At 39.9% G+C, this 13,778-nt stretch overlaps 1 protein-coding gene across 1 annotated transcript in view; it reads left to right on the forward strand.

Annotated features, from left to right (window-relative positions):
* PCDH15 (protocadherin related 15) overlaps positions 1-13,778 on the forward strand; it is a 1,310,198-nt gene that overhangs the window by 1,176,083 nt on the left and 120,337 nt on the right. The window contains exons 26-27 of the mRNA XM_074958998.1: positions 10,497-10,606; positions 13,091-13,231. Of these exons, the coding sequence (XP_074815099.1) occupies positions 10,497-10,606; positions 13,091-13,231 (251 nt within the window). The remainder of the gene's footprint in view (positions 1-10,496; positions 10,607-13,090; positions 13,232-13,778) is intronic.

Consider the following 13,778-nt stretch of genomic DNA (forward strand, 5'->3'; position numbering starts at 1 on the left):
GATGAAGACAAACAACATTGTTGTTAGGTAGGTAGGTAAGGTTTTCATTTGCAGATGGAAAACCTGAGGCACAGAGACATGAAGGCCAATATCCTCAAAGCCATTTAATCTGAATCTTAATCATGTGCTTTAGTCACATGACCGTTCTTCCCCTTCTAATATTGTATTTGTATTGTAAATTGCAGACCAGGTGGGTTAGACAGGATCATGAAACATAACTACTGTTGTGTCTTAACTTGCAAATACATAATTGTCCCTTTTTCTCTAAATAATTTTAAACTAGTGAATAAAGATGCCTCTCCCTACTGCCAAATTAATTTCACACTGAATTTATTTCCCAAGTGAAAACAATGCTTCTACTGTACATTTTAGTCTTAAAAATGGAAAATAATGTATTTATCTCTAAAGGTGGGGTATTATAGTTGAAGTACAGGGCAAAGAACAGTATTTTATCATCTGAGTTCTTCTGTCCTTTACCAATTCACTTATCCGTAGTTCAGCAAAAGGTTCTTAAGAGACCCACTGTATGTTCTAATTGAACTGATGTATTGCTCTTTGCACCTGATCGCCTTAGTTAAATCAGGGAAATGAAATCAATGAGGTGCAATTACTGGAAGGTTACAAAGAACGTGAATTCCCGTGGTTCTATCTCCACTTCCTTCAAATTCTCTCATATTGAAAACAAAAGCAGCTTCCTAATTGGTATTGATTTGTCAATCCATTGAATTCAGCAATGTCAAAATGGAAGTTACGAGATTGTGTCTCTGTTGTTGTTTCTTGGGAGGAGGGGCCAAGGGTGGTGGTTAAAGTACTAAAACCGAGTTGGGACCAAGTGTAGGTTTTTTAGATAAGAAATCTTGTATTTTTCACAGATTTCAATTGTGTGCATTTTGAAGAAAGAGGGTTGCCAAGGAGTCTAATGTAACATAAAATAGATTTTAATTTCATCACTATCCTACATTGATGAACACAATAAACAAACTGAATTTTAAACTGCATGAAAATTGGTTTGATTGTCTTTTTCCATGTCACTAAGACCAATCTAAAAATGTACATTCATAATAATTATGCAGATCTAGCTTTAGTGGTTTAGTAAAACAGATAGTTATAATGACTTTAATTTCTATAGTGGATAGCACACTTCCTGTAGAAGGACTGGAACCATGTTCTGTGTGTATGTGTCTTTGTAATTCTGGCAAACATCCCATCTTATATGAAAAATGCATACCGTAAGTCAGAAGCCCAGGTTAAATTGTTGGCATCCCAGTATATAATTGTTAAGTGATGGTCAGGTTTCAGTAGTTAAGGTTGCAAACAGGGATGCAATTAAAGAATGCAATTTTCAATCCTTCTATAGCTTTGAATAGAAAACATGGTGTGGGCTAAAACTTCTAAGATGATTCTGAAAACAGGAGAATTTTTGAAAAAATATCATCTGAAATTGGTGTTCTAGTAATTGTAGACCACAGTCAGAATTTTCAAACCTGGGTCCCTAAAGTTAGGCTTCTAAATAAAGGCGTCCTAATTTTCAGAGGTGCTGAGCATCTACAGATCCCAGTGAAATGTTGCTGAATGTCCACTTTTATTTATGTGCCTAACTTTAAATAGCCAAGTTCAAATTTTATTTGTCTATATCACATGAGTAGAATAAAAAGTGTGAGACTAGAAAGGAAAATATTTTTATTAAAGATCCAAATATCAAAACTTGTGGATGAATGCAAAAATCTGCTGCTGCCTGTCCTGTGGCCAGTGGCCCTTCAGGAAAGATCAGGGCCCAAATGACCCATGATGACCCTGTGGGGAATACCTGGGGGCAATCAGGTGCTCCAGGTTGCATGCTCTAGCTAATTAGAAATGGAGCAGCTGAGTTGAAAAAAAAACAGCTAGAACAGTATAAAAAAGAAGTTGCCAGAGGGTGGGGAGGAAGGAAGGAGTCTCTAGAGAAGCCTTGTGGTAGTTGGAGGAAACTACAGGATGTGGAATAAGCCCTGAGTGAGGGCTTGAAATTGACAGTAAAAACCCCAAAAGAACTGTCAGGGTCTCTGCAGAAGGGAAACAGTGGGGAGCTCCTGTCAGTAAGGTACAGGAAGAGAGCTAGTGTCTTCTTCTTGGCTAGATAGGAGACAGGCTCAAGCCGTAGGCCTAGAAAGGGAGTAGGAAGATGAAGAGTGTTAATTTAATTTAATTTAATTTAATTTAATGGGGGTTTGGGGCTCTCAGCCCCACAGAGCTGACAGCTTGCAAGCCCCATGTAACCACCCTACAACCCCCAGTTTGAGAACCCCTGGTGTTATACCAATAAATTAAAAACCAGCAGGATCTTATTAAAGGGAAAAAGGCAAAATACCACATTTATTGTGAATACAGAAAGAATCATAGTAAGCAGTTAGTTATAGCTATAACATTCCATTCAATCTCATATTTCTTCACACATTCATTCATATACACACACACACACACACACAGGTTCTGCAAGGTTGTTATCATAGTTACCAGCCTTAGAGTTGCTCATGCCAAGCCACTGGCCAGGTGGCCTGGACATGAGGAGGGAGCAGGGCCTTGTCAGATGCTCATCTGATGCTCCTGGAAGTTGGTTTGCAGAATCAGACCCCAAAGTTCTCACTTTTTTAGAGTCTATTTTTATAGGAATTTCTTCCTATGCCAGTCTATGGGAATTGCTTCATCATGCTGTTGCTGAATCAATCAGCAGATAGCACATTCCTGACGGCTCCGTGCTGCTAGATGTTATCTTGTTCTTTGGTTCTCCCATTCTTGAGGCTGTTGGGTGGATTCCAGTCTGCCCTCCGGGGGTCCTCTGGTTATTTCCACTTGACGCCTTCTTCAGCCGATGGACACCGGATTCTTAGGCTGGCACCTCCCTGATCATTCAGTTCTTATCCACACCAAGCATCCATCCACATCCATCCTCTATCTCTATTTTAATCACAGTTGTTAATACAACAAAAGGGCGGGGAGTCTCTGGGTGCTGTGTCTGTTGTTAGAGTATTGCTTTGAGTCTCTCTCTGTGAATTGCTTTGAGAACAGACTCTGTCTTAGAATGTACTAACGCAATTAGCAGCTTGCAAGTTTCACATACAGAGGGAGAGAAACAGTACCAAAAACCAAGAGACCTCTTAATTAGTAATACCCTGGAATTTAAACTATGGGGAATCAAACTCATTTGTGATTTTAATACAGAACTTCTTTAATATGATCCAACATAATCCCCCTTTTGACACTAAGATTTATAATCGTCAGTGTCACTTTCTATGTAGCCAATTCAAGAGAAGGTACTGTGAGGCAATTTGAGTTTGTGATTCCAATTCATGCCACATACATGATCCTAGTGATGTATCTTTACTACAAGGTTCTGGGGCAACAGGCAAGGTGAGGCACACCCACTTTTGAGGAGTCCATTCGGTACAACCTCTAGTGTCCAATAGCTTCCCTCCCTCCCCAGCCCACTGGCTCGAGGTCCAGGGTAGCCAGAAGGATCCCACGTGTAATATGGGGAGTGGGCTAACCTTCAATACCTTTGCCTCCAGGGACTGTTGGTGTGCAATTTTGACAACAATTTCTCCCATTAACAAGTCTGGTTTTACAATACTGGAAACATATTGCATCCATTCATATTGATAAGTGTCAAACAATGATCTCTTTCTTTGTTTTAACAAATGCATCAAACCCTTAATATTTCCCAATATGACCCAGAACATTTCGTGTTCCAAAGTAGCTAGTGCAAGTATCTGCATTTCAGTGCATCCCATAGCTATGGCTGTGTGGTTTCCTATTTCTAATATTTTTTTTTTTCTTATGCATAAGCCATGTGGTAGTATTAAGCCATTGCCAAAGATTCCATCGGGCTTTTAGGTTACCCAGACCAATTTGGACCAAGTCTACGTTGGCATGTACTTGTTTTTGTATCAGGCTGTCCTGTAGCTGGGACAGAAAGCTTAATTTATTTTTAAGTTCCTGCAGGTCTTCAGTATTTTTTTTTTTTTTAAACACACAACAGTGCTAGCAACAAGACAAAACACAAGACAAAACATAGAACACAAAACACAATTTCTATTGTGACAGTAGATTCATGGTTTTGGGTTGCTTTTCAGCTGGCATCAGCTTTTCCTGATTTTTCTGAAAGACAAAAAGAACATGTTTCTACCCCTTTTGGGGTGGCAGATTATTGCTTAAAATATTTCTTTTACAAATACCCTTGCTGATTGCAGGCAAAACAGAGGAATTGCCCCCACATTTTCCTGTTTTTGTTCTATAGGTGGGCCAGGTTTCAATGGCTTTTATCTTTTAAGGGTTATGGGGAAATTATCCCACTGTTTAGTCATTAAATCCCTGAGTTTTCCTTCTTATACAGCAGACCAAGTTTATAATGTTTTTCCTGCTGTGTTAAGCTTTAAGTTTTATTTACAGGTAATAACTGAGAAGCATCATTACCATACGACCTTAAAGGGTTTTTCCAAAAATCATACACACTATACGTTGTTACAGGGATACTTATTATCATTAAATTTATTAAAATTATCTTGTTATCCCATGCCTTTTATTTAGGCAATTTGTTTGCTGACCAGGTGTGTCCTTTATCTGCAGCTCCTTTGTGCTGCTAGTTCTTTCCTTCCTTTATCATTTAGGTAATTTGCATTTTCACAGAAGCTTCCTGCTTTTGGATTTAAAGCCATCAGCAGCTCAGAGACTCTATCTTAAAAGGGACACAATCAGCTTTCACCAGAGTTTTGATTACTTTTAACTTCTGCTTCCAAAACACACAGCAATCTGAAAAAGAAAACCCAACCTATTGTGGCTCCCTTTGGAGCCCTAATAGCATTTTAATTAAGTAGCATGGTATGTTTGCATTTCTTTTGCCCCTTCTACAATATACCCTGCACATGTTCTGGGGCAAATGCACATTCCTTCCATAGTTTAACTTCTATAACATTATCCAGATCCATTTTTACATAAGGTGTCACTATTCCTTTTTTTTTGCTTGCAGAGGTTTCATGTACCTTTATCAAAGTGACAGTCTGATTACTCAGAGCCATTTTAAGACTCAGTGTTTCTCACATTGCTTCTTTTTGTTTTGTGCACCTCACCCCTGCTGTTGCTTCAGAGAGGCACTGTTTTTTTAATTTTTTTTTTCTACAACTCTCATCTGTTATTTTGTTACAAAAACAAACAAACAAACAAAAAGAATCGAGAAAATTTTTTTTTTTTTTATATTCTCCTGATTTTGACTGCCCAGCTGCAGCCACAACTTAAAAACATTTTAAATTTTGTAAAGCATTGAGTTACCTTTTAAGGGTTGAATGCCAAATCCCAAAGCCAAACAGCACTAATTACCTGTGTCTAGCAAAAAGGTCTGTCAGTTTTGCAACTTTGAATTAAAGAGTCAAATGGATTTTTAGTGGCATTATTTAAAACAAAAACAAAACCAAATGGTCCTTAGAACTTTACATATTTACACACACACAGATAGATACATACACATTTTCTTTTCTTTAACATCCCTTCCACGTTGCTCTGTTTTTTTACATCTTACATTCCCTTTATACATTTGAGGCAGTTAAGTTCCAATAGAACCCCCTTATGTTCTTTTAGCAAATTTGACTAAATTGTCCAGTCAAATGATTTTAATCAGTTTCTTTTGCCTGGCTAATTTACAGACATTCCTTTGGAAAAGGGCCCATTTTTCCCTCAGAATGGCTGCAAAGAAACCAAGAATGCTCTTTCTCTAACACTTTTTTTTTCTTTTTAACATTTTCACAAAGTTTAGCTGCTTAATTCCCTCCAGCCTCTGCAGAGTTAACTTTTTTTTTTTTTTACTCTTTCTCTTTGTAATTATGCCTGGGGGTGCCATACATAGGACCTTCTCCCCCTTTACCTGCCTCCTTCCAGCCTCTGCAGAGTTAACTTTTTCACTCTTTTTGTATTCCTGGAGTGCCTCTTTCACTATTTTCAGCTGGCTTTGGGTATTTGTAGCCAGCACCTTCCAATTGTCTGCTCCCTTTTCCGTTTGTGCCTTTTCCTCTTTACATGAAGACAAGCGGAGGGAAGAATCCTTACATGCCTCCCACAACAACCAAATTGCTGCTGCATCTCTTTTGGCAGCACTAGAAGGTTTGTATATGAGGATATACTGAGCCAATCTATCCTCTAGGTCCGAAATAGTGCAGAGATCAGCTAGGGCTTGTTTAGTCCAAGGACTGTGCCCAAATTTTTGAAGGTTTTGTTTAAAAGGTGTAATTTCTTTAACAAAAGGTGAGGTTGGAGTTCCTTCTGACTCCATTCCTCCCTCTGGTACTGGCTTACCCTGTTTTCTTTTAAACATCTTAACATGGATATTTCAATCTCTTTGTCACTGCTGGTATTACTTAGCAAGTGACAGCCTAGATTCTGAAATCATAGCTTAATCTATGCGTTTTTCCCCTGCTACCTTCCCGGAGGCCAGCAGGTCCCCTGCTACCTTCCCGGAGGCCAGCAGGTCTGGTTAACCTATTTCTCCCTGCTACCTTCTCGGAGGCCAGCCGGTCCGGTTAACCTGTTCTTCCCTGCTACCTTCTCGGAGGCCAGCAGGTCCCCTGCTACCTTCTCGGAGGCCAGCAGGTCTGGTTTAATCTGTTCTTCCCTGCTACCTTCTCGGAGGCCAGCAGGTCCCCTGCTACCTTCTCGGAGGCCAGCAGGTCTGGTTTAATCTGTTTTTCCTGCTACCTTCTCGGAGGCCAGCAGGTCCCCTGCTACCTTCTCGGAGGCCAGCAGGTCTGGTTTAATCTGTTTTTCCTGCTACCTTCTCGGAGGCCAGCAGGTCCCCTGCTACCTTCTCGGAGGCCAGCAGGTCTGGTTTAATCTGTTTTTCCTGCTACCTTCTCGGAGGCCAGCAGGTCCCCTGCTACCTTCTCGGAGGCCAGCAGGTCTGGTTAACCTAATAGAAATGCCTAGCTCACTAGAGCTGGCGGTGTGCACACCAATATTTACAATAACTGAGGTTTTTTACCAATATTCCCCCTTTCGCAATTCTCCACCAAAATGTTGTACCAATAAATTAAAAACCAGCAGGATCTTATTAAAGGGAAAAAGGCAAAATACCACATTTATTGTGAATACAGAAAGAATCATAGTAAGCAGTTAGTTATAGCTATAACATTCCATTCAATCTCATATTTCTTCACACATTCATTCATATACACACACACACACACACACAGGTTCTGCAAGGTTGTTATCATAGTTACCAGCCTTAGAGTTGCTCATGCCAAGCCACTGGCCAGGTGGCCTGGACATGAGGAGGGAGCAGGGCCTTGTCAGATGCTCATCTGATGCTCCTGGAAGTTGGTTTGCAGAATCAGACCCCAAAGTTCTCACTTTTTTAGAGTCTATTTTTATAGGAATTTCTTCCTATGCCAGTCTATGGGAATTGCTTCATCATGCTGTTGCTGAATCAATCAGCAGATAGCACATTCCTGACGGCTCCGTGCTGCTAGATGTTATCTTGTTCTTTGGTTCTCCCATTCTTGAGGCTGTTGGGTGGATTCCAGTCTGCCCTCCGGGGTCCTCTGGTTATTTCCACTTGACGCCTTCTTCAGCCGATGGACACTGGATTCTTAGGCTGGCACCTCCCTGATCATTCAGTTCTTATCCACACCAAGCATCCATCCACATCCATCCTCTATCTCTATTTTAATCACAGTTGTTAATACAACAAAAGGGCGGGGAGTCTCTGGGTGCTGTGTCTGTTGTTAGAGTATTGCTTTGAGTCTCTCTCTGTGAATTGCTTTGAGAACAGACTCTGTCTTAGAATGTACTAACGCAATTAGCAGCTTGCAAGTTTCACATACAGAGGGAGAGAAACAGTACCAAAAACCAAGAGACCTCTTAATTAGTAATACCCTGGAATTTAAACTATGGGGAATCAAACTCATTTGTGATTTTAATACAGAACTTCTTTAATATGATCCAACACTGGTAGCAGAACAGAAGACTGAAACCTAGTGTGGATGGGGTGGAGCAGCTAAATCTGTGAGGCAGGAGGGGCTGCTGGTGATTTACTGATGAGAGGACGCTAGAAGAAGAATACAGCTCTGGTGAGGAGGAAGCTGAAGCCTGGGACTATATCTGTATTGGTTATTAATGAATAAAGTCTGTTGGTAACAAAAAAATAATGAAAAAGGAGTTATGGAAGGTAAAGTCTGACCCAGGACTAATTTATATAGCCAAAAGGGGAAATTGAGGCACATGTCCCGAGACCTGGGCTTGTGACACTGACACTTTATTTGCTCATATTCAGAGTGAATATTACCTCGTCTTTTGCTGAACATTGCTGTTGAGTTTACTTCCAATATCTCACTAAATTTATTGAAAGGAAGCTGTTTAAATTACATTAGCATTGATTCCATAGTTAAAAGTGAAGGATAGCTCCGCACTACTTCCTCCTTTACTTTTACTGGGGAAGGAAGCTCTGTAGCACTTATCAGTTGTTCTCAAAATGTTCCTGTAATTCTTGTGATTGGGTGAGGAGGGTTCTGCTGTAGATTACATAGTCATGTTGTTTTTCGTAAAAGTGTCACTCATGACACTCTTTTTATAGAGATAATGTACTAAATGTCCTAAAATTTGGACAGGGAGGTGTCTGAGCATGGAATTTTATTTACTGTGTATCAGGAGGCAGCTAGTTAATTACATATAGTAAAATGAGCAGTTTAGATATGAGATATAATTACATATAGTAAAATGAGCTGTCTAGATATAAGATACTAAGTGTTTCAAGGCTACAAAAACAAGGACAGGTGCCTGTTGGTGGAATATCATTTACAAAACAAAAGAATAATTAAACTTACATACAGATGAATGCCCAGAGAGATGTTCAAAGTGTAAGCTTCTCCTTTATTCTCAGCCGGCTAACTGATAGGTCTCAAAATGTAACCGTAAACAGGGAATCATCATGAATTGGGGGTATTTCCAATGGGTTCCCACAGGGATCGATTCTTCCCCTATGCTATTTAACATTTTTGTCAGTGACTGGAAAGAAAACATAAAATGATCACCAATAAAGTTTGCACATGACAAACAAATTAGGGGTGTAGTAGATAATGAAGAGCACAGATCATTTATTCAGAGTGATCAAGATCACCTAGTAAACTGGGTGCAAGCAAACAATATGTGTTTTAATATGGCTAAATATAAATGTATATGCCTATGAACAATGAATGTAGGGCATATTTATAGGATGGTGGACTCTATCCTGGGAAGCAGAGACTCTGAGAAAGATTTTGGGGGGCAGAGGTGAATAGTCAGCTAAATATAGGCTCAAATGTGACGTTGTGGCCAAAAGAGGTAATTTGATACTGGGATGCGTAAACATGGGAATCTTGAGTAGGAGTAGAGAGGTTATTTTAGCTCTGTATTTGACAGTGGTCTGACTGCTATGGAATACTATGTCCAGATCTGGTGCCCTCGGTTCAAGAAGGATGTTGATAAATTGGAGAGGGTTCAGATAAGAGCCACAAGAATGATTAAAGGATTAGACATCATGCCTTATAGTGATAAACTAAATAGATTTATCTCATTTAATCTAACAAAGAGAAGGTTAAGTGGTTACTTGATCATACTATATAAGTATCTATGTAAGGAACATATATGTAGTTATGAGCTCTTCTATCTAGCAGAGAAAGGTATAACACAATCCAATGTCTGGAAGTTGAAACTAGACAAATTCAGACTGGAAATAAAGTCTAAAATTTTAACTGTGAGGGTAATTAACCATTGGGATAACTTACTAAGGGATGTTGTGGTCTCTCCATCATTGACAATTTTTAAATCAAGATAGGATATTTTTCTAAAAGAATTGCTCTAGTAATTATTTTGAGGACGTTCTATGGCCTGTGTTATATAGGAGGTCAGATTATGTGATCACAATGGTCCTTTCTTGCCTTGGAATCTATGAATTTGTGGATGTGGAAGAGGAGATAGTTTTCACATGTATAACTTTAATTGTGTGACCTTTTCCACTGACTTCACTAGGATTACTCATGAGCTTATGTGCATGCTTAAATGCTTTGCTGAATTGAGGTCTAAATGCAGGAAGCAGTGGATTTCCTGAAAAGCATCTTGTTTTTTATAAAATTACTAATGTAGGAACCTTTCCCCACATGCATTTCTAGCAGGTGTCATTTTCATTTAGCAGAGCATCTCTCTAAAAAGTGCCTTTTTTGGTGATAACTATTGGTTGATTTCTTCCAGGTGGTGAGTATTCTTAGCTCCTGCTATCTTTATCCCCTATTTTTCTCTTTCTTATACCTTGAGGATGTGTTATATCCTCACATTGTCATATGTCATATGTTAACTATCTTAATTTCCAGTAGACAGTCAATACTGCTGCAAGGATTACACTCTGCCATGTTAATCAGGTCCTCAATTGTCATCCTGCTGTGGCAACCTAATAGTTGGGGAGAAATGCTAATATAGAGAATAAATGTGTCAATCCGATTCTGCAGACCCCCGCCAGTGAGTGAAGGTGCACCCAAAGGAACTCTGATTGCTGTCGTAACTGCTGCTGCCTTGAATCAGACTATTGTATATTCAATTGTTTCAGGAAATGAAGATGGTAAGTAAGAGTATCTCAATAAAGTTGCAGATTATGCTGTATGGTACATTCATTAAATGTAAACAATTTCAGGAAGTGGTGTGTATATATAAATAAAACAGCCAGTGCTAAATCCTGCCTCACCCAAGCCAAGCCCAAGTAGCAGCTCCTGCTGCCATTACCCTGCTTTCATAAACCTGCTGCACCCTGCCTATGCAGCAGAACTGAATTTGATGCCCTTTAGGGCTGAGGAAAAGGAAGCAGAGTTTGCTCCTTAAAATGTAAGAGAGATTTTCTATAGCTCAGTAAGAGTAAGTACTCTAGCTAAAATGTCGGAAGTTGTTTGTTTGGTTCTCCATTGTGTTATATACATGTCAATTGATATTAGATTCTTCAGTTGTGTCATAAAAATATATATAATGTGCTTTTGAGTATGCTTTAAATGGAATCAGCCTAAATCTATCCTTTGTATAATTGGGATGCTCACTACCCCTGCAATGTGATTTGTATTGATTATCATATATTGTATCATGAACACTTGAAAAATATAGAGCCACATAATAATCCCCTTCATGAAGAAATCTCACTTGAAGAATCTCCGTGCAGTATTTTCAAGGCATCATCCCCCTAGGTGAATGGGCTTGTGGCTGAACAGAAGGTACAGGAAGGAATAGTGTAAGTTCATTGATGATCCTAAATTCACACAAAATCCAGTTGCAATTCTACTGTCTTTTGGTTGTCCATGAAAACGGCTAGTCTACCAAACTGGTTCCTGCTGTATGCAGTGTAGTTGTGGCCATCACTGGATATTAGAGAGACAAGATGGGTGGGGTAATATTTTTATATTACCTTGTCTCTCTAAACTGCTCTCTGGCACCCCTATTCATCCTGCCAGTATGTCTCACTGTTGGTCATTCTGCCACAGGTGACCTGGCTGTGGCTTCATACTGTGCTTCCTCTCCTGGGAGCAGATGTAAGACATTGAATGGGATTTAATGTTAGTGACCCTCAAGTATTCACATACAGTGGATTTTCTGACAGGTAATCTTGAGGTCTGCCACATAGAGCAGCTGGTCCTCAGAACTATCTTCTGGCCAGCTCTGCCAATAAAATGGTTCAGAACCCCAACTGCACAGTGTTCAAATAGAATTGCTTCTGACCTATCTCATGGCTGGGATGAAAGTGTATATATAGTGTAGTATTGTAGTCGTGTCATGATCACGGTTGGAATGGAAGTGATGATGGGAGATTTATATGCCCCTGGGGAAGTTCAGCCCTCTTCTTGCACACTGATAAAACCTCTCTGTCAGGGATAACATATCCCTGCCTTATCACCCAGCATTCCATATCATCCAGCACCCCACTGCTGAAAAAGGAACAAACTTGGTCAACTCAACTAGGATATATTTTCATGTAATGAAATATTAGACTTGTGTTACTTGGTTGCAGTAGAGAAGCTTGCAAAAAGATTTGCCATAACTTGAGTAAGTTCCAGTTTCTTTCAGATTAGCCAGATGACTGTTTCACTTCTTGTTGTGAACATAGGCGGATTTGGGGTTTGTCGGGCCCTGGGCCAGAGCAAGTGAGGGTCCCTCCCCACCACTTCTGCCTGCACTCCCTCTCCCCGCGCTCCTGCCGAGGAAATGGAATTGGGGCGTGGAAGCTTGCATTCCTCCCCCCCGGCTCACCTCGCCTGGCACTCCTGCCAGGAAGCAGGGTCAGCTCATGGGGGCTTTGCCCACTCGCCAGCAGGAGCTCCAGGCAGGCGGAGTGCAGCAAGCCCCCGTGACCTGACCCTGCTCCTCAGCAGGAGTGCTGCATGGGCACCCATTTTTCCGAGGCCCCCCCAGTTGGCCATGGCCCCTGGGGACAGGCCCCGCTGGCCCAGCAGCTAATCTGTCACTTGTGGACTATTCCCTTGCCATAGCTGAATCCACTTCTCTTCTTCTGACTTGCCAATGATCTACAAACAAAAATTACATGCCAACTTAAATGCACATGTTAAGACCTTTTCTATTTCCATTCTGTGCCCTGGGCCTTCTAGAGTGACAACTATGAATGTCAAGTCTGCAAGTCATGGCTATCAACAGAGTTGTAGGTTGAATTGGTGGTACCGATACTGAGCTACTTACAGAGAAGTCTGATTTGTTTTAATATACTGTAGACTGGCGTTAACCTTCTCCCAGCTGTGGGAATAGTTTATATATCCAGATAGTTTTTTCAGCTTGCCCTGAAGTTTATTGTTCCAGAACCAGATTCCAGTACCCACATCAGCAGTTTGCCCTTTTCATGAGAACAATAACAAATGCAGCTGGGGAGATGGACTATGGAGGCCTTAGGGTGGTGAAGACTTCGATCCCTCAACCCCATGTCGTAGGAGACAGGAATGAATAATGTCTTTACAAGAATGGAAATACGTAATCTTAAAGATTTTGAGGAAACATCCTATTAGTATCTACAGGTTTTAGAAAGTTACTTGTTTGTTTGTTTTTTGCTGGATTCCAGATGTGTTTGACATTAATAACAGAACGGGTGTTATCTTCATTAAAAAGCCTCTTGACTATGAAAGTGTGAAAAGCTATGAACTTCGGGTACAAGCAGACTCACTACAAGTGGTTCGATCCAATCTACGTGTCCCTTCCAAAAGTAAGTTGTATTTCATGTATTTTCAAAAATATAAACATATTTAATTTAATAAAAATACGTTTTGAGAATAAATAATGTTACTGTGTAACTTCATCTTGCAGGGTATTGATAACCATTCACTCTAACCAGTTATATAATAATTTTGTGTTGCTTTATTTTCACGGTGTATGTAGATAGTGATACCAAGTAAATCATAAAATATGTATTAAAGCCTCCCTAGTAGTGTCTTTTCCTAGGAATGGGATCCATGGAAGAGATAATAATGCCTAATTACTAATTATATCCATGGTATACATTTGTAACTTTCATTATCCACAGGAAAACAGGCCTCTGAGAGTTGTAATTATACTGAATATTAATTCAGTTTCTCCTTTTAATTGAAACATAAAACCCATCAAAACCTCTCTGAAGCAAAGTTTAAGAATATTTTTTTCAGATAAAATATACAACCCAAATACACACAACTCACCATTTCTGCAGGGCTGATACTTGTTTGCAGAGGAGATTGGTGGGTTCTAAAGTTCTCTGATGCAACTTGTAAACTTAT

The sequence above is a fragment of the Natator depressus genome, chromosome 7, assembly GCF_965152275.1.
Source record: "Natator depressus isolate rNatDep1 chromosome 7, rNatDep2.hap1, whole genome shotgun sequence".
NCBI classification, from domain to species: Eukaryota; Metazoa; Chordata; order Testudines; family Cheloniidae; genus Natator; species Natator depressus.